Source organism: Calidris pugnax, unplaced genomic scaffold (genome assembly GCF_001431845.1).
Source record: "Calidris pugnax isolate Ruff unplaced genomic scaffold, ASM143184v1 scaffold211, whole genome shotgun sequence".
NCBI lineage: Eukaryota > Metazoa > Chordata > Aves > Charadriiformes > Scolopacidae > Calidris > Calidris pugnax.
Genome location: NW_015091083.1, coordinates 2780508 through 2802382, shown reverse-complemented (window position 1 = coordinate 2802382; position 21875 = coordinate 2780508). Strand labels below are relative to the sequence as shown.

The window sequence follows — 21875 nt, the reverse complement described above, 5'->3', positions numbered from 1 at the left end:
ACAGCCTCAAACAGCCGCTAGGAACTGTTTGTGCTTTGTAGCAAGTTTCATTGGGGAGCTTGTGCTTAAATTTGTTCCTTTATTTGATTCCATGCAGTATAAAGTGAGCAGAATTGCTTAGTTGGTGTTTATTCCTTTGGTGTTTGCCTCATTTATAAAGTTCAGAGGTAAAGTTGTGGAAAAAAGCATGTTTTTCCATCTCTGCCATTGCTCTCCCAAATGAGGCAGGTTTCCTGAAGCTAGATTGTGAAGCAGTAATTTAAAGCTCACTGAATGGCTTTGACCTCCCTTCCTCGCCCATGTACATTGTCTTCTCGGTACAGGCTGGCTAGTGCTCAGTGGTCAGCAGCATAGTCCATGTATTCAGAAGGCCTGAATGAACTCCTCTAAACGAGGATGAAATTAAAAAATAACATTGAAAATCAATATAACATGGTATTGTGGGAGTGCTTTTTTGTCTCCTATCTCTCTTTATTTAAAAAAAAAAGACATGCTCCTGCTCTCCAGAGCATATGTTTGTGAGATATCATATACCACCTTCCAAAATTTCAAGTTAGCAACTTATTTTGGACTCTAGTGCAGGTCATCTGCTTGCCTGACATTTTGACTTTTCCAGTAACCCCCAAACTCTCAATGTCTTGGTCTGGTGAACTCCAGTGCTTGCACATGTGGGTGGGAACTGATTTATAAGGGTTTTGTGTGTCCTGTTTCAGTGTTTCATTGTTTTTTTTCTATTTACCCAGTTTGTAAAACCAGAGTGGCCCATGGAACCAACTCTCACGAGGTGAGTTTAAGAACTTTTGCAGTGTTATCCCCCTGCTTCCAGTGCCCCCATGGTGGTTTGGCCGGTGCTTTCCCATCCTGTAGTAGGCAGAATGAAGGCTATGCCCAAACAACTTCCCTTGACCTGCCTCTCCCATTTGTTTAATTAAACCATTATTTTTTTCAGATTTATCTGAAATGAAGTTAAATATGACTTTAACCTTTTGACATGAAAGTTCTTTCTAGCAGTTTCTAGCTCCTGTCATGTAGTTTCTTCTAACAGTTTGTGGTCTCCAGTCAGCTCTGTCTGTAAGGAATCTCTTTCAGCTTCTTCTTTGGTGGGAGGTCACACTAAGTGATGTTTCCACCCCACCATGTTTCTCTTCCAGCATGTATGTGATGCAGGTGAGAAACGGTTTTGTGCTGTAGGTGAAGCAGAAGTATGAGTGAAAGCCAGCTGGTTCATTTCCATGGAGAGAAGGGAATAGCAAATAGGGACCGTTTTTAGGCATGTTCAGTTGTAATAACATGGCTGGAGCTGTGGGAAGAACAGGCTGGTAGAACTATCTGCTTTCCCTCCTTCCCGTAAGGCAATTGCGGGTAAAATGGTTGTGTATTCCTGGAAGGAGCGTGTTCCCTATGAACCTAGCTTCCTCTAAATTTAGGCGAGCTGAGTCCTGTTTTAATTCTTTTCCATTTGTGCTTCCTGCCTTCCTGCTCACTGCTGCTCAGTTTTGAGAATCCAGCCCTCACTGCTGGCTCTCGTAACGCCTGGCTCCCTTTGTTAACAACGTGGTCATCGGTCCAGGTTTCCCAGCTGCTCCTGAAATGTGCAGCATGTTCCTGCAGCGTCTCTGAGAGGTGAAGGCTGTGAAGTAAAATGTAAATCTAGACGAGCAGAATGCCTACCACTGAAATTTTGAGTGACCAGCACTTCCTTTTAAAAATGCGGCTAGATTTTTCCTGCAGGCCTTAGCTTGGATCATTTTACAAGCGTGACAGACTGTCCTGTTAGTTTGTCAGAGCAGCAGCTATAAATTTTTGCTGTCATGCCTGAGAACACTTGGGGACTGGATTGTGAATTAAAGACTCCAGCGTCCTTGCCGGTTTTTCTGTAGAAGGTTTCTCTCCGGCCTGAAATGCATGAACCTTTCAGTGGTTGTCCAGTCAGGCTTGGACTTCATTTCCCTGGTGAATCTTTCTTTGCTGTTCTTTCATACAGGGCAGACATACCTCAGCCTCCTGCCAGAATTCCATTTTCTGAGCAAAAGTTAGACTAAAATACAGTTGTAGCCTGCACTTTATCACATGAACTTACAAATAGAGCCTAGGAGGACCCCTGGAAAAAAGCCTGAAGTCTTGCGTGGTACTTTACATAGTTAGTAGTAGTAGTCACTTTTGGAGTTGCTGAGTTCTCGGGAATGATCCAAAAGTGTATTTATGATCAGAGAGGAACTGTCTTGTAATTGCTATTTTATCACCAATAATGGCAAGGGAACTGTAGAGTAAATACTCTGCTTGCAGTACAGTTTGTCTAAAAGATGGAGCATAGGTCTAGAAGCAAGAAGTTGTTGCCTGTTTTATTACAGCCTCCTTCTTTAGCTTTTGGTAAATTGCTTCCTTTTCAGTAGAAATATTCCGACTGCAGAGCTGACACTGGAACTAGAACACAGGCTGACCAGAAACCTGCTTTTCTTCAAAAGATGACTGTTCAGATAGTTCAAGTACTGGCTCCTGGGGTCAGCTGAAGGCGCAGGCTTGAGCTTGAGTTTGGTGCCAGCCAAGGCTGGCAGACTCCACATTGTGCTGTGAAGCCATGAGCCAGTTAAGCCAAGGTGCTCTTAGTCATCTTGTGGTGCACCAGGGTTCCACGTGGCCTCTGCACTAGAAGTTGCATTGGCCAGCTCAGCACTGGAAACCCGCTTTGCCAGCACTGTTTGTGAGACTTGAACAGAGATGATGCCCGAAGGTTCTCCTTCCAGGTGCCCTCAGGTCAGAACATAACTGACCTTTGGTAAAGCTGCCATGAGACATCACAGAGACCCATAACCTGAAGAGAAGAAATGTGTCCAGAATGACTCTTTTTCTAAGCGTTGAGCAGACAGGAATGAAAAGGCAGAGAATTGCTGTGGTTTTGAGACTGAATTCCTTAAGGACATTGTCAGTAAAAATTCTTGGTGCCAAATGTTTTGTTTGCCTTCAAAAGAGCTCTGCATTTATAATGAGGAATGCTATTTGGAAATTATGATATAAAGTATTGTTCCCATGTTGCTGCCAGACACAGCAGGTCTGTGCTAGATAACAAAGAGCAAGTGCACCCTGCAAGCGAGTTCTTGGAGCTGTATTCATGCATGCTAAAAACCATAAGACATCACGGTGAGCCAGAATAACACAACACCATGGGAGTTACAGGGGTTGTGTGCTAGTCCATGGGGCTGTTGGCACAGAGCTTTGCAGAAGAGAAGTTTCACATGGTCTCCAGTAGCCTGGGTCAGTTCAGTGCTGAGAAGATAAACTCTCTGGTTTCCACGCTTCTAAAACAGGATGATAAGTACATGCTCATCTTAGGAAGGATTGGTTGGTGGGGATTAATTAACTCATATTCGAAGAGAACACTATAGGAACAGCACAGTTCTTGCCAGTGTGATGTTGTAGATACAATAATGCCTACAGTGTACACAGGAGGAGGAAGAGAGCCGTGTTTCTTGCCACCAGTGAGAGATTGATGAGGTACGATGTTGTTGCGGTGAATCATCTTGATGGATGATTCTGCTGGTTAGAGTAGGTTTCTTGCACAGGTTTTTACCACTCACAAACTCACTCTGTGCTGTCAGATAGATAGCACGTGGTATAATAGAGACACAGTAAGAATATCAGCTGCAAGTAGGTATTGAACATGCACATTCACTTGAACTCAGAAAATGTTAATCCACTGAGTCGTGCATGTGTGCAGACAATTATGTGATCTAATGTGGTCTAACAGATAAGGAGGATTAAGGACAAAAATGTGCTCAGACTTTTACTATGAATATGTAAACAGTGCATCATTTACCGTGACTGTGTTTTTGAACAATGAAACATATTATATTTACTATTTTTATTACAAGAACAAGCTAAGATATTAGCAAAAATTCAGTCTGAAAGTGCAGTGTACATCAAATTAGCAGCTGATCATATATAATACATGAGAGAGAGCACAAAGTGATGAAGTTTCTTTGTAAAATCCTTCCAGTGACCCTGACTTTGCTAAGATACAGCTAATCTCAAAAGGCATGAAAACTGACAGGAAGCATATGGAAAGAGTATGCAGTATAACTCATCTGCATCATGCAGATTTTATTCTGGATATCACTGTGGACCCACAGGAATTCTCTTTAGCCTCTCCGGACTGTCTTGCATGCTGAGTAAAACACTAACCCCAAACAGGCCAGTGAGAAAATATTAACAGGCATAAGAAAAAACTTGTGTTTCAGAGCTTAGGAATTTTTCTGGCAAGTGTTGTGCTTCCTGCACTGACTGAGGTACACAGCAGGCTCAAGTCTTGGATGGTTAGCTGTTGCCTCCAAGGCTCTTCAGAGGGGAAAGATGCTCTGACCACAGTATCCCTGCCTATGGGAGGGAGTTTTGCCCAGAGGAAAGGAAGATAAAATATACATCAGGTTCTCTGGCCTTGGACAGTTACTCATATTAAACCGACTACCAACACGGTGGCCTTTTTGCCACCATGGATAGCAAGGCCCAGCATCACTGGAGTAATAAAGACACGTCAATATTCAGATAACTAAAACATAGCTTTTTCAGGGCTTTGAGGATGGAGAGTAAACCTAAATTTGTCCTCACTGCTGTGTGAAGGCACACTGGTATAGAGTAATTTCATCACCTGTGCCAGAATGGTGCTTGCTGCCGGTTCGGTGTAGGAGCTTTGACAGCATCCACACTCCAACAGCAAACATACAAAATGGGGCACTGCAGTTATGATAATTATACATGCATGTAAGCTTGTTAATGTAGGGATCGATGGAAAGACCAGCATGGCATGTTCTGAATATATACTGGCTTGTCCAAATACTTCTCTGCACCTACCAGCGTTGCTTCCGTGCTGTTTGAGGCAGCTGTTGTTCATCACTGAGGCCCTATAAATGCCTTCCTTTTTGGCATATTTGTTCTAGTCCCTTCAAGAGGACTATCCATTTGGAGTAATGGGGTGAAACCAAGCTAAGAAAATCATTAGACTAGCCAGCGTTTGCTAGCAGTAAGAACTGCCAGAGTCTGAAAAAAGTTCTCTGATGACGTGGATGAAACCCTGGTTCTTAGGCCATTGCAACCGGACTGAACCCAACCACAGGAAACAGAGCTGTGGGGAAGAACTCTCATAGTTAGTGCATAGAGCTGTTCCTTCTGCTGTTCTCATGATACACAGGCTTGTATTCAATACAGACTTCCTCATCTGTGTTGGTCAAATGGTTTACCCCTTTGTTGTACCTGCAGTTGCAGTAGCTTCCCAACTAAAAGCAGTAAATGAAATTGCAAAGAGCTGAGAGGAAAGTGTTGATTGAGAATGAAAGCTGTACTGCCAGTAGTGTTTGGAGAGTGGGTGTCAGTGAAATGAGACATAATGAAATAGGACTAGCTACTGAGAAGGAATTCACACGTGGTCAATATATACCCACCAGTAGATGTTCCTCCTCACTGCTAGCCAGGTGGTGGGTAAATGTGAAATTACTGAAGGACCTGTGCACAACTGTGTGTGCGTGTTTCCAGATGGCGATCATCTTCAACCAGGAAGGCCTGAAAGCTGTCCGCCCCCCCTGCGTCATTCAGAGCTTCATCAATCACAACGCCGTGCTGTATAAAGTCTTCGTGGTTGGGGAATCATACACGGTGGTGAAAAGACCATCTTTGAAGAACTTCTCTGCAGGAATCTCAGGTACGTTGTGTCAATTCAAAAAGGAAAAGTCAGCTCTCGGAGCCTTGGCAGCAAACAATTCAAAAGAAAAATATCCTTGGAAAGGCTGTTGAAATGAAGGCAGATGGTTCTTAACTACCATGTTTCCTCTACTGTATTATTTCAATAAGAAGGGAGATAAATCATCTACTCTGGAGTACATATGAATGACATTCATGTAGTAAATATTTATGCAACAGTAACCTGAATCTTACCTGTTAGAAACAGTGTTTTATATCATGTGGAGGAGGGGAGAGGGAGAGAAATTCTCTAATTTCACAGTAAGTTCATGTGTCATTTGTTCCGGAGTTTGTTTATAAATGTGCTTTAGAGAGAATTTCCTGGATTCCATCATTTCAGAACTTCCTCTCCCTATTTTTACCTCGATTATGTACGTGTGTTTAAATTAAAGATTGCTTGTGCTCTCCCCTGAACGAGCCTCTCTGTTCACGTGAGGTGCAGTGTTGTAAACCTTGGTGGGAAGTGTCCTTTGGTTTGTAGATACCAGCTGTGTTGGGGGGAGGGAGGAAGGGATTTGTCAGTGAGGACACTAATCCTCCCTATATGTCACTAGACAGCAGCACTTGAAGGGTTTTCGTTAAACAATACTAAAATTTCCTTTATGGAAGAAAAGCAGTTCCCAAGAACTGCATTCTGTGGGCCTTCAGAAGCAAGAAGGAATTAGCAGGGTACGGATGGGAGCATGATCTGCCTGCAACTGGACAAATCCAGGAGGTGGAGATGGGAGGGGAGAAGGTATCAAACTACAGGAGGTGAATTAATAAATGCCAGGTTTTTGTCACTTTTCTTAGTGGTTTCTGCCGATCTGAGTATGTCCATGTGTGCTCACTGTTGTGTTCTGCACACAAATACATACATATGTTATCATATGTATAGTAGGATCCCAGTAAAAATCCTTATCTGTAGGTGGGTATGCCTGTATTTACATTTAGGTCCATTCTATGTCCTGGTCAAATTAAGTAGCCAGAATCTGTGTTTATATAAATTATTAGGACAGTTGGTCTGTACTTTTGCTGGAAGAGAACATCTTTAAGGCACCTTTATAAAAATGCCTTAGCTAATGTCTCATCCGTTGGTGTAAGTCTTGAAAGTTGCCTGGAAGTCCACATAAAAATAAGTTTTGTGGGCAGACGAGGATCAGTGTCTGGCTTTCTTACCCCTCCCCTCATCAGGAGAGTCTGAGGGGGCCATGGCACAGGCACCTGACTTGGAAGATCTGACAATTAAGCAGATCTGGTGTCTGTGAGGCACTGCAGGAGCTGACTGTCTGAAAGTACAGGGCCCTTCTAACTGGGAGGAAAGACAAGAAGAGTATATGGTGGTGTCAGAATGTGGAGGTGATTTGGGTTAGCTTTTCACAGCTCCCCCATCTTTATTGTTAGTGGCCCTATGGTTCCTCTTCAGTGTCAACTCAGAGAGACCAGCATAGCAGAAATACTCTATTGCTGGTGCCACCTGCCTGCTGAGGCTTGGGTCCAGGTGTTCCCATAGAGGTTGTCTGTATGATGCCATCAGTCTGCTGTGGTGGGAATCCCAAGGGGAGACTTGTGGTGGTGGATTTCTCCAGCAGTGAAACCTTCAGCACAGAGGAGGCAAGGCAGGAGGTGCTGGTACAATTCTCCCCATGGTTTCCACTGCAGTATGTTAGTAGCTTTTGTCACCTCAGGATGTCTCCTTGAAAGGGAGGGCCAGTCCTGGCCATGAAACGTGCTGCTTTCTTCCATGGTGACAGTGCTCTCCCCAGGTTCACAGAGCACTCTGGCTGCTGTCAATCTATTGCCCGCAGGGAATGCAGCTTCTCCCTTCTATCACATGCCTTCCCACTGGAACTGTCGCTTTGAGTGTAGCAAATAAGTAGAAATTAACTTCATTATCTTACTGCACTTAGTTAATTGGCCCTGGTGAAGTAAAAGAAACCAGTTTCTATTAACCCCGTGCAGTTCTGTTTGTCTGTGGTCCGAGGTTAGCCAAGCGTGGGTGCCCTGGTGGTGGGTGCCAGGGGGACCGCCCGGGGGGGAGCAAGACTCGATTCCGGGGACCACAGTGCCATCTACTGTTCCTTGCACTAATCCTTTGGAAATTAAAATCTGGTGTAAAGTTACTTAACAACCCTCTTTTCATTCCAGACAGAGAATCAATATTTTTCAACAGCCACAATGTTTCGAAGCCGGAATCCTCATCTGTCTTAACAGCAGTAAGTACACTCGGTCTTTTCATCTATAGTGCGGCTGGAAAACTATCTAGTCCTTTCTTATTGAAGCGTTAGTAGCTAGTGGCTCTCTTCACAAGTTGTCTGCTTCTGTGTTGCAGGCTGAGGTCTGTTTGGTACAACGAACCTGCATGACTGTGTCCCCCTCTGGTTTTCCTTACCGAGCTCCGGTGAGGAATCACTGATGCTGCAAGCCTGTGCTGCTTGCCAGGCCTGAACGCCCCAGAGCTAATCTAGGCAAAGGGAACAATGAGGTTCTGAATGCAAATACCTGGCCTTTTCCTGTCCAGAGAGCTTAATGAGCATAAATCATCCTTCTAGGACTCAGTTCTGTGAGGAAAGACAAACGGTGAAAATTGAAGCGGAGAAATTGCGTTGGGCAGGGCCACAGAGGGCGAGTAGCTGTCGATGGTGTGAGCACACCCGAGCTGTGACCATGGGACCATTTCTGGGTGTCTTCCGAGTCCAGCAGTGCCAGCACAGTGCACAGTTTCATGCTTGCATTACCAGTCCTTTTAATAAGCTTTAAGAGTATAAAAACAAAGAAGTTTTCAGGCATTCAGCTGCTGTGAAAGTCTCTTTACAGGACTGGGTCCTTTCAATCTCTTGAGTCTCCAAATTCTTTTCTGTTTCACAAGCTCTACTGGGGAGTAGTTTCATAGTCAGCAAAAAATGATTAAATTTGTGTTCAACACTGATAGGCATGCTAACTATTAAAGCTGTAATTGTGCTAGTCATAAATCTATTCATGGCTGAATTTACTTTCAAACTTAAGACCATATGCTCCCATGGTTTACCTGCCATCTCTCTCATACACGTACATACTCCATACACGCTTCTGTAGGTGTAACAGCATACTTCTGCTGCACAACCTGCTGTTTAAAAAGTAAAAAAAAATATTAAATCTTCCAGTCATAAATAACCTGAGGTTTTTGCCCTAATAAGTGTTTGTAGAATAACTTATACATGAAAACCCACATAAAAAATATCCCCTTTGAATTAGCCTCTGCCCTGAAGATACCAGCTGAGTTGTGTTGTATGGCTCAAATGAAACTAACAGCAGGAGTCTGGCTCATCAGTCCTTTCACATAGACCTTAATCTACATTGAAAGAGCAGAATGATATTTGCAGCACAGGGTTAAACACACCAGCTGCATTTGGTTTTTTAAGGTGTAGATCTCGTACTGAAAATAGTGATTCTGATTCTCCATTCATTCCTGTACTGCTGTATCTCTTGAGGAACTGCACCAGCAGGAAGAGGAAGAACTAGGTGCTTTAGAGCAGGTGAACTTCCAGTGTAGGTAGCTGCCTCAATTACGAAAGCAGTTTCTCTTTGGTGTCTTTCTCTGTTTCATGCCACCAGTTCTCTGCGATTAGATTTGGTGGATCTGCATCTGGAAACCCCTGAAAATTAATCTTTCCGCTACAAAGACTGTTTTGGAGTCCCTTACTAATGTGTCTTTTTCCACTATAGCTGGATAGAATCGAAGGAGTGTATGAGCGGCCAAATGACGACGTCATCCGGGAAATCTCCAAGGCACTGCGGCAAGCTCTGGGAGTTTCCCTCTTTGGAATTGATATCATTATTAACAATCAGACCGGGCAGCATGCGGTCATTGATATAAATGCATTCCCAGGTGAGAAAGGCCTTTCCACTCATGCTTTGTGGAACTCGTGCAGTGCGTGCTTAGTGTGAAGTGTCTGTGCTGGTGTCTTACATCATTACTTCCCAGGTGGGGGACAGGAGAGCAGCAGTCAAATTGTTCTGAGATCAGATACTGTTTAATCTGGGAAGGGCAGAACCTTCATCCAGATATGGAATGCTGATATGGAATGATACGGAATAGGAGAGTCTTTTAAGAGTTATTTTTTTCCAGATTCTGTGCACTTAAAAGTGTTGAGGGGGTGGAAGCAGCAAACTGTTCCCTTGAAAATCTCTTCCTGTGCAAATTGATTCCCTGTGAAAAGACATTTTGTGCACAAAAGCAACAGCACCAGGAATCCGAAGAAGATGTTAAAATTGTAGCTGCACAGAAGTTGATGTAAAGGGTTAAGTATCCTTGTACATTTCGTAAGTGGATCCTGAAGTAAAACAATAGAATAGAGCACATGAAAATGGGTAGATTGGTCCTACACTTTTTTTAGTGCAACATACGTCTCGCAAACAACTAAACAAGTTCCTTGACCACTGGAATTATTAAAAAGAGTTGTAAACACGTATAATGGGAGGCAGTAATGGTCTGTCACTTGTGCTAAACTCAGCAGCTAACACAGGAAACAAATACAACATCTCATTTGATGCTGTTTTGCATGGGGCTTTTCCCTTGGAGTGTCTCCTCTCATTACCTGAGTAGTGATGTTTGTTTTCAGATGCACAGGATGTTGCAGTTTGTTTAACCTGTCATTGAAGACTTTGAGTTTTCAGCATGGCTGAGATATCTTTACATCTAGAGATCTTGCCCTGAGCTCCCAGTCTTCTTAATCTTTCAGTCCGGGTCCTCAGTCCCACTACTGCCCTGTAGTGCCTTGCTGTGTCTGATTTCCTTTTAAAACTCCAGCCCTGCTATTCTCAGGTCACTTTGCAGCTTGGTTCTACCATATGGTGTTGATGCAATCTGCAGACCTATGAAAACAGTCTTCTGCCAAGAGCAGTGAAATAAACTAAATTGGGTGTCAGACGGAGCCAAATCAGCTTTATGAATGGGATTTTAATTCACACAAGGAGTCTTGAAGTCAGTGATGCAGGACATTCTTTTGCAATGCGGCATTTTGGTTTGGTGTTTTGGGGTTTTTGATTTTTTCAGGCATTGCTTTGGATTTGATACTTTGCACAGACTGAAATTCCCCTCTTCTTTAAATGCTGAAAAGTCCAGATTGGGGAACAGCTAGTGGCAAACGTAGCTATTTAAAGAGGAGTAATGCCATCTTGTTGTGACAGAAGTTTGCAGAACTGCCTTCAGCCTCATGCTCTGCTGCACTTCTACCCTAAGGCAATAGTTTCTGATATTCGGCCCAAGTCTTGTGTTTCAATCTACACAGTAATTGGTCTTTGAAGAGACATTGAATTAATAGTGTTTCATTCCTTGCTCACTCACTTGAGAGCACAGGGAAGTTTCTTGTGCTCAGGCACACATTATATCTCATGTAGGATTTTTTTGGCAGTGAACATGTGTGTAGTGAAGGTAGCTACTGGCTTTATCACCATGGGGTAGGCAGAAGACCAGTTGGACATAGTCTAGAGGATAGCAGCGGGGACCAGACGTACAGAAGAGAGGAGGCTGGGGGTAGGCAAAATTTTATGCCTTTAAATTTATAAAAGGTAGCAGAACTGAGAGAGATGAACTGTTTTCAAGGGAGAAGAAGCAATGGGGTTACATCTCAACACAGAATAGTCTGTTGCCCAAAAGCATGTTCAGCCCAGTCAGCTGCATTTCCCTCCAAGGGTCAGTGTGATTAAAGGCTGGTCATCTTCAAAGGCTTCACTGATGGAGCCAGCACTTTGCTAACGAGAAGTTCAGATTCAGCCCTGCTCAAAAGAGTCACTGATGGGCTGCATCAGCAGGGGAATCTCATTGTTCCTGCCTCAGTGCCATCCCAGGAAGGGACTTACCTTCTTCCTCTTCCCCAAGTCATCCTGTCCTGCAGGGGTTTCAGTAGGGCTAAACTGGAGCCACTTCAGGGATCTGCTGCATTATCTCTGCACCACTGCTCTGGGGAGGGGAGGGGAAGAGGTGCCCTTTAAGGAGCATTCACAGCCTCTTTCGTAGGCTGTGGCTTGGGGCCAGGCGTGACCAAAGCCTTGTCCAACAGCCCAGAGGCTTGGCTTCCTTTTCTGCTGGCTTTTGTGTTTACCAGGCTTGAAACTCATTTGAATCTACCACTCTGTGGTTGTCATCCTGAGATTAGTTTAATGTCAGAATTGAGAGCAGATGTACCTGTAGGAGGATGTCGTCTGTTATCTGCTCCATTAGCACCAGCAACTCTTCAAAAAGATTTTAATGATAAATGTCTAAAAGGCCTATTGTGTCTCCTGTTCTATGGGAAACCACCAACCAGGACTATATTTAGCTGTGGTTACCAGCTGAGATATTTAACTGTAGGCACAGTCACGTAGCATGTGGGTTTTGTGTTTGTCTGACCTCAGGTAACTGAGTGGAAGGGCCCCACGTAGGCTGCTCTCCTGTGGCCATGGCTGAGCTCGCCCTGCCCCAGCTTGTGCGCACGTTCTGCGGCTGGTGCAGGTGAGCTGCTGGCTCTGTCTGCATGTATGGGGCAGCTGGAAGCATCAGATCTTCAGATCAGATGGGGAGGTCAGACTAGATGACCTTGAAGGTCCCTTCCGACCCAGATGATTCTATGATTCTATGATCTCCATGTGCACTTTGTGTGTGTACATATGCTGCTGTGGGTGCAAGACATGGGCCATCCATTTCTCTCTGCCCAAGGGAAGGTGCAGAATAGCAGAGAGTGTGCCAAATCAGGGAGAGTCTTTTGCAAATCTGGCAGGTACCATCTCTAATGCTAACTTAAACATGCTCATAGGCATTTTTGACTCTGCCAAGCTGAGGGGAGCAGGTGCTTGTTTTCAGATGCATTGCTGGGTGGACTTCCTGCCTATGTGTGCTCAGCCAGAGGACTCTGGAGACCATTTTCAACATAGCAAAATTCAAGCCTCTTGTAGAGGCTTCCAAAATCGTTTCAGTGGGCAGTGCTAGGATAGTACCTGCTGGAGCATGATTCATGCAACTTATGCTTTGAAGCATGCAAAACTTACATCCTCCCACTGATTCCCTGTGTGACATGAACACTCAATTCATTGCCAGTAGTTTCTGAAGGTGTCGTTTAATCTGCCCCTCTTGATTTCATTGTCATCGCAGCACAGTGATGTCCTACAATTGCCTTTTTTGAGAAGTCTGCAGCAGCAGCCAGTGAACAGAGCGAGGCAGTGTCTACAGAGTTTGCAGCCTTCCCAGGGCATCCCAAGGGTCAAGAGTTGAGACGCCCTCATTCTCTTCCTCCCTTCCTTGTATTTCTTTCTTACAAGTGTGTGAAGTTTCTTCTGAGTGACCAGGCAGAATTATTTGGGTCTTTCCACACAGTGTGCAGGGGGCTTGCACAGAAGAAGCCTGCCCGATGCGTACAGCTTCCTTACACTGTAACATCTGCTGATTTCAGGAATGAATAACTGACCGTCTTATTCCCATTAAATATTTAAAGCAACTTCTTTGTGAGTTTGCCAGGTGCCCTCAAACATGGCTGGTTTGTTTTCAGTGAGCAGACACAAAACACTCTAGGGTACTATGGATTTCCTCCCTGAATATTAAAGCTGTTGCTATGGAGATAGCTTATTCCCGGGGTGTTTGAAGCACTCTGAGTAGATTTGAAGGCTAATCCCAAGGCTTTTACATAAGCAATAAAGTGTAACAAGCACCTCTGTCAAAGAGGTGGAGATCTTGTTCTGGCTCCCATGACTGGCTGTAGGAGTCCTGGTTGCCCCCTGCAGACCAGTGGATTATCGTGTGGGTCACTGGGAAACTTGACGTTTTGAAATGGCCAATTTGTTTGGTGAATCCATTTAAGGGCCCTTTGAGAAAGGAAAACTGGGAGCTGTTGTCTCACATTGCTAGTGTGTTGTGGGGCCTGTTAAGTACTTAGGAGAATTGTGACCAAGCGCAATAAAATCCAAAGCAGTGTAGCACCCTACATAAGAGCTGCTTGGTTAAAATATGAGGTATAAATGCACCAATCACCACATTTATCTTAAGGTGAAATTATCCTCTTACCTTATGTTGGTCTTTAGAGGAGAATGGAGGTTAAAAGTGAATTATTTATGGATCTGAGGGACTCTTCTGCCCTGTGATCACATTGCTAAAAGTGTTTTAAAGTGTGCATTTACTTTGTGGTCTCTGGTTCTGCTCATGTGCTGCTTTTTGAATGTGTGCTATTCACATGGGACTTTTAAATTGTTATTTATTGCTTCAATCTCCTATATTAATACCAGGTCACCTTCAGAATACTTTACAGACATTTTAAAACAATCAGCCTAGCCCATTAAATACACTGAATGTCATATTTCACCTCTAAATACTAAATCAAATTGATAACAAATTTAGGTAGTGCAGTAGCAGTTAAGGTCCATTTCAAGATGTTATACCAATATGTTGCATGTCTGGTTCAATTTTGAAGTTAATGCAATGATAAAACTGTACCTGTACCAGAGTGTTTAGAATCGAGCCAGAAGCTCTGTACATCTGCTGCCACCCCTTGTGTCATCAAAAATGATGTTTCTACCAAATACTGTATCATTGATATGTGTTTACTGCCCCTCAAGTGTTTTTTCAGACACTGCTCATAGCGGGGCACATGTTTTAAGTGCCAAGTCAGGTTAGGCCAGATGAGCATCACATTGCTTCTCATGCAGTGGGAAGCTGCCTTTTCTGTAGGGTATGAAGCCAGCTCCTCTGTCCTCTGAGGTTTCCCTAACTGAGGGTGTTGCTGCACAAATTCTAGAGAGGATCCAGACCTTCAGGAAAGCTGTGTTGGAGCTACTTTCCACAGTAAACCTGGAAAAAGGATGGAAAACATCAGCGTTGTACCACAGAGTTTGTAACTTAGGGAAAAACCTGGACTTGGCAACAAATGATAGAATGTATCTAAAATTATGTGTACACATACATACTTGGGAGGAAAACGAAACAGAAAATCTGAAAGGTGACAGTTTTTCTTGTGAAACAAAAATATTTTTGTAACAATGGTCTCTGTTCCTTTTATGCTAATCTGCTCTTGCAGTCACTCAAGATGATGTCATAGAAAAGAAGCCTTTTTATTATCACTTGGAGGGCAAAGACAGCCCAAGAAATAAACTGGTAGAAGAAGCCTTTCAAAGATCTTATGCAAATTACTTACTTGCCTTTTTTTCTCTCCTTCCTTTTTCCTCTTCTCAGGTTACGAGGGTGTTTCCGAATTTTTCTCAGATCTTCTGAACCACATAGCTGCTGTCCTGCAGGGTCAGGTACCTGAGGTGACCCAGCTAAACCGCAGCAAGCTCCTGGCAGAGCAGACCGGCGGGATGATGGACGAGCGGATATGCTGCGCCAGCACGGGATGTCTCGGCGTCATGGGAAAAGACTCCTCCTGGATTGTGGAAAGCGAGACCAACAGCTCAGTAAAACTGCAACACCAGAGACTAGGCTGCAACTCGGCAGTGTCCCCCAGCTTCCAGCAGCACTGCGTCGCTACGTTGGCAACAAAAGCTTCTTCTCAATAACTTGCCGATGCCACGGACTGAGAAAAAGCCACAGGGATACAAATTGTGGTCCCAGAACCAGATCAGGCTGTAACAATACAATTGCGAAAAATGAAAAAAAAAAAAAAGGCAAAAGAAAAAACCAACAACACAAAACACAACACAGAAAAAGCAGAATAAAAAAAAACCTTCCATTTGATTTAACCTGATTTGCTGATGAAATGGACTGAAAGGTGGAGGTCAAGAAAGAGATTCAGATCCATTTCATCAGATTCCAGTTGCAAATCTGTAGTGAGTTTACACACACGTGGGTTTTAACACTAGTCCTTTCATTGTGGGAGGGTTGCTCTTTCATTTCTATTATTCTTTGTAATCACTGGTGACCAGCATTTTAAAATCGGACCTCATGGTATCAAGAAGATGGTAATGTTGAAATGCAGTGTCTGAATGTAACAGTGCTAGAGATTTTTGCCTAAAATATTGCCTGTTCCCTTTTTTCAGGTAGACCATTGCAAAAGAAAGCTAAGACAACTTCAGTATCACTAATCCAAATCCCTGGAAACATTGACCAGTCCAGATGTTGACAGGTAGCTTGCTGTGAAGCCGTAGCACTGTGAGTGGGACAGAGCAGACTGGATGTCCAGGGTACAGAGCCGAGGTGACCGCCCTGGGTCCAGCTTTGCAGTTCTTCCCCCAGGCCTCATCGCTGCAGCCAAAAGCAGCTTCTAACCCCGCTTGCCAACAGCAACGCGTGTTTGATCCGGACAGGGTGCTGATAGTTAGGCTGAGTGATTTCGTAGATTAAATATCATCGTTTCAATCATCTGCTAGTGGTGAAATCCTAGAAGAATTAATGGAAGCAGCTCATTTCTTAGCAGAGAATTTCATTCTCCTTCCATTGCACTTACAAGGACTGTGGGACAGCTCTGCAAAGAGCTGCGTGTGTTCCTTGGGGCACCTGATCTGCAGATCCTAGGGGCTAACACAGTAGCTGCCTTCCACAGATCCATGCTGCTGTGCATTTTGTTGTTCTTTTGCAAATTAAGTATAAGCAGAATTGTGTACCTTCGTATGAGGTAGAAGTACACCACAGCTCTAGCTCAGAGACCAAGTTACTTCGTTGCAAGCTGTCAGATGAGGCCATGTGGTAATTTACAATAATGCTTTATACTATTAGCAAACTATAGCATATCCAAATTGTATCTGTTGAGATACGCGGTAAACCTACAGTGTTCACCCTCTATTGCATCTTGTAGCATGGCAGCATCTTCTGCTGTTGAGAATTCCTGAAACTTTTGCCAATTCTGAACACTAAACCGAAATATCCAAGTCTGTCAGCGCTGAGAATGGAGACACTATTTTGGTAGGCTGAGTGGCCTTCCCTTCCCCATATAAACCCTAAAATACATTTTAGAGATGTGGTGTTAAGAACCTTAATTTCCTTAGTTAAGCTCCTAGCTTGCAGATGTGGGAATTTCTGTCTTTCTATAGCAGGTATGTGTAAAGCATCCATCGCTGCAGCGTTTAATACCAGTTTGATTAGTATTTTGTTAGCTATCTACTCAAAAGGAAAGGATCTAGAGCTTAAAGCCCAGGTAGACTGTGAAGAGAGGAGTAAACTCTGTAGAAGATGTTAACACCCTACCTGATGGTACCAGTCCCAGAGGGGAGAAAGTTTTGAAGAGTGTTGTGCAGCAGTTCTTTTGTGTAAACAATGGCTTTTCCTTAGGAGAGGTGGAGTTTGTTCCCTAAATGCCATTCTTGGGAATTTCCTGTAGCCGGGATTGGATTTTCGAGCATGATTTAAGAAGAGATTATTCTACTGCTAGAGCGATTACTAACCTTAAGGTATTTCTGTAGGGACTGGAGTGTGGTGTTGGTCAAATTCCAGGGTGCACGTAAACGCAGCCAACATCCTGGGCTGTCGCAGGTCAGTTCTGGGCTGGGTGCTCTTCACAGCCCTCGTGTGCTTTGAGGCTGCTGGATCCCATGCCATTTGCAGCTCACAGGTCTCGGGTGGTTGTGGTAGGATTGAGTCAGATGTACATAGGTAAGGGTTTATAAAAGTATTGGTGATAGACCAAACCTTTCGTAAAGCCATGACTGAAATAAAATTGACATCTACAGTTTGAGGTTTGTTTTTGTTTGTTTCAAATAAAAAGTGTTTTTATGTTACGTGTGTAACAAAAGATACCCTCAGGAAGGAACTTGCCAGTGCATATTTTTGTATGGTACTTTCTTGTAACCAGCTGGTGGAGTGTTTGTAGACTTGCCTTTTGCTCCCTTTATTACAATGGCTTGGGTTTTTGGGGGGGTTTTCTTTTTGGCTTTTTGGGTTTTTTGGTTGGTTTTTTTTTTTATTGGGTGGTGGGAAAGAAGCAATGATGTTAAAACTGGGTTAGTAACTCAAGACCTTTCAAACTAAGTATGTTTACATGAATCTGAGTGTTGGATCCAATGGAAATGTCTGTATGCTGTTTCCTAGTTAGAACATCAAATAAGAATTTTATTTTCCTGGCTGCCTTCTGAATTTTGGTTGGCCTATTTTGCACTGCTTTATTTCTCCAAAATAAACTACTGAAATATAATTGTGCATTTTAAACTTGTTTACAAATGATTGTTAGAAGTTTATTTTTTAATTCTCTGAAGGCTTGCAGAAATACTATATTTAAATATTACTCCAGACCTTGGCAGTAACTAGAAAACAAGTTTAGGTCATTGGTGTGATCAGTGACATATTTCCCATAGTCTGTAATTTATTTTTTATTTATCAAATGTATTGGTATCACTTTGATTTACCAGGTGCAGATATGCAGGTACCTGTTGTGATGTGGCATTACAATAGAGTTTTCACATAAATTACCATGCAATTGCTGTACTACTATATTTCCTTGCAGAAATTATTATTGTGGCTCATATACTAGAATGTTGCTAAATCACAGGGGCAAATCAGGAGACCAACTTTTAAAAGCCAAAATTGTAAGTTACCAAGCATCCAGACATACAATTACATTATTGCAAAACATTCGAGCATGTGTATGTTATTAAGCCTGTGCTAAAGTGCTTTTCTGAGTTGCCGCCTCGTTTGATAAGTTCAGAATAGCTTTGATTTAAGATAAGCTTCACAGTAATTTAGTTAATATTCTGTAGTCTTGTCTTCTTTTGTAAAAGTAGAGGAGTCTAGTAATATTAGACCATACCAGAATGCCCTTGCTCTTAAAATTGCAGACAATCTAAGGGAGATTTTCCATAATGTCTGTTTGAATTTTGTTATTGTGTGTTAGGAAAGGTTCTGCCGTGTTTTCAGGGGCATAGCTATTATTGCCGTGTTGATGGGAGCAATTATGTTAAAATTACATGGTCACCAGTTAGCTTCTTAGGGATCTGTTTCTGTTCTGCTTCACTGTTAGAAATCCACAAGAACACCATCACCCTGCCTGAAATTTCTCCAGGTTTTGTGTCAGCGTGATGGAGGAGACGGGACGCTGGTTTCCACTGTAATTATGTGATCGGCTTCGGCAGGTGAAGATTTTTCCCTGTTGAGGAGAATGTGAGTGGTATTATCACTGCCTGCCATGTAAAGCCATCGCCGTCATCCTCCCCCCTGGCTGACTTTGCCGTGTTACGCTTGGGTTTGCAATGACTGTACCAGAACATCCTGATCCGTACGTGAAAACCAACTGCAGAAACGCAGCCCGGCTGGGAGCATCCGTGCTGGCACCTGTGGTTTGTGTAACACAGAACTACCGCTGGGCCCACGCTCTTCTGCCTTTGGTTACCCACGTGTCTGGCTGGTCAGCCTTTGTGCTGTAGAAGCCAGTTGACCAGGCTGGTTGGTAGAAAGGATGCACTATTTTGATTAATGCTATTCAGACTGTTGGAATGGTAAAGCTGTTTGAAGATCTCCATCCTCACCATGGGAATGTTTGTGCAGAGGAGGTCTGCAGCAGGTTGCTCAGATGGAGAACCACCAGTTTAATTTGTTTTTTATAGATGAGTACAAATTAGGAACCCAACCGTGGGGCTTCACGAGGTAACATGGGTTGCTCAAGATAAAGCCTCAGGTTCTCCAGATAAACTGCGGGCTGTATCCAGCCAGGGAACAATCAGGTGGAGTAGTGGATAGATAACAGAGGCAGGATACAGTCCAAAGGCAACAGAATAAATGGGGCCAGAGGTGTTTGAATTGGCTGGCAAAAAGGAGAGAAACAAAGGAAAAATGCTTCTGTTGTTTTCATCCAAAAAAAAAATCATCCAGGCTCATCAGTTTTTAGACTAACACTGGTTTCCCAAAGTCTTTGCGTGGCAGCAGTGAGTGACAAGTGAGTCAGGCTTTTTCACACTAGCTTGCAGCCTTGCCTTCCACAGCTGTGTGGAAAATCTTGGATTTTGGTTTTATAGTGAATAGAGTCTATTTTGAGTTTGTAGCAGTCTCCCCATGCGCACACTTGCAGGAGTTCACTTGCATTACCCTGCTAATTTCCTTTTCCTCTCTCCTTTTTAGTAAGAGATGTATTGATTTCTGTATTCAGTATAAAATTACTTTATGGTGTTGCAACTGTGTGTTTTGTAAGTAGGAGTATGTGAAAATGCTTTGTGTAGATTAAAATATTTCCTTTAATATAATCTCCTCTCACTTTCATAGATAAACAGACACACGTTGCAGATCACATTGTTGATTTTATTTGTACTATTGCTTTAATATCTATTTCAGAGGAATGTAACCTCCAGAAAAGTACTTTCCACATCTTCACTACCTTTCCTTTCCCTGTTCCCTTGGTGTGGATCCAGGCCATCAACTCTTGATCTTTTGACCAGATGGGTTTCAGATCCTCCTTGGATTGTCATGTTTACATGACCACAGAAATTATTAAAGACTGTTGAAGTTTGAGAGGATCCAGGTATAAATGGAGATGTTAGAGTGATTCGTCAGCAACACAAGCACAATAGCACCTTTAGCAAGCACAAGGAATCGTTCTCGCTGGGTGCGTGTAGGTGGCTGTTGGGATCTGGTCCACCCCTGCTCCTGGGGTGGTTTTCTGTGGAAGAAAAAAATCCAGTGTAAGAAGACATCCTGTATCTGTGATGCGGAAGGAGAGTGTGGAGAGATAGGGCTCTGGAGTAAAACCCTGGCCAGTGGACATCATGCTACCAGTGGGTCAGGATTCCGCTCCGCCTTTTTTAACAGCAGCCTGGGGAGATATTTTCTCTTTCTCTCCACCTTTCTCACCCTGAATCCACTGGGGATGATGCTGGCAGATGCCTGTGGGCCGCAGGAGCTCATTAGCAGGTGACCTTCCCCAGCGTGCCATGAGAACTGCCAGTGCATAGGGAAGTTTTTGTTGATGGCCTGGAAATCTCTTGAAACTCCAGAAATAGCTGAAAGAGTGAATGGATTTAGTGCAAATCAGGTCTTCCTCTTCTATCCTTTTTAAGAAAATCCACATTTTATTTCCTCCTTCGTTCTTTACACAGTAGTTTTTAGATATAAATTATTTTAACATTTTTTGTGTGCAAAGTCATATATACATATATGAAGTTATTAAAAGGTTGAGTATATGTTGAGTATAAAATAGTGACTTCTTTGTTTCAGATGTTAGCAGCCCCTAAAAATGAGTTGTTTATCCTCTTGTAAAGTCAGTGCTGTAAAAAAAAAATATTAAAAATAAAAGATGTATTAGATGTATCTTTTATTATTTATTTCTGATTCAGTATTCGATACAGCTTGTGTATACCCTTGTGAGAACCACGTACTAAAATCCAGTTGTTCTTAAAATGGAGTAACAACAATTCCTTGGGATCCCAACAATTTTGAGAAAATTGTTCCCCCGGGTGTGAATAGTGTTGGATATCACCGTTTGCTCTCCCGCGTCGCTCCCCACCTAAGCATGGCTGAATCTTGGGGACCATTTTGCGTATGTGCTAAGTTTTACTAGTTCATCGATAACTATGTTCAAATCCAGCTGTACAGTGTTAACGAGTGTGTCGTGTGATTCACTTCAGCCTGGTTCACTGATTTCTGAAACGTAACTCCCATTTTGTACTTAAATTTGTATAGAATGATATAAACCCTTAAAAGATCATGGCTTACTGTAAAAACCAAAAATACTTGCTCTTTGGCATCTTCAATTGCATGACTGATCAGATCTGACAATGAAGATGGTGCTTTCATCTAACAGCTTTGATTTCAATGGTAATATATTCATTTTGTTTTCATTTGCCAAGCACCTGTTTTGGACAATGTTTTGGTTTCAACAGTAAAGCAATATGCAGTACGTATTGTGGCATTATCTCTGTAATTGTTTTAAGACAGAATTGTCCCTTTCCAACACGTAATGAAAATAAATGCCTTATAACAAGCTCTACTTTGCTTTCTCTTTATGAGCGGGTGGGGCAGCGAGGGGAGCAGCTCAGTGGGGGAAGCCTGTTTTTATGAGAATTTAGTTTTCACATCCTTGATTTTTTGCAGTTAGTTTTTGCCTCTTTGTACCAGCAAGGTTTGATGTGATTTCTAACGCTAGTGGGAAGTCAGCTATTTTTATCTTACTATGTAACGCAGCTAAACATAACTGGGATTTGGGCTACTCTGTACTTAAGCATTTATTCCTAGCGTGGGCTGATTCTTCTTGCATCATCCTGAGTAGGGAATTCTTGATTTCTCAAAACCCAGGAGGATTTTCAATCAGGACCCT

At 43.0% G+C, this 21875-nt stretch overlaps 1 protein-coding gene across 1 annotated transcript in view; it reads left to right on the top strand.

The window, feature by feature from the left end:
* Positions 1 to 21544, top strand: part of ITPK1 (inositol-tetrakisphosphate 1-kinase) — a 139595-nt gene extending 118051 nt beyond the window's left edge. The window contains exons 6-10 of the mRNA XM_014957559.1: positions 744 to 784; positions 5524 to 5689; positions 7855 to 7922; positions 9412 to 9574; positions 14882 to 21544. Coding sequence (XP_014813045.1) covers positions 744 to 784; positions 5524 to 5689; positions 7855 to 7922; positions 9412 to 9574; positions 14882 to 15204 — 761 coding nt within the window. The 3' untranslated portion in view covers positions 15205 to 21544. The remainder of the gene's footprint in view (positions 1 to 743; positions 785 to 5523; positions 5690 to 7854; positions 7923 to 9411; positions 9575 to 14881) is intronic.
* The last annotated feature ends 331 nt before the right edge of the window (positions 21545 to 21875 follow it).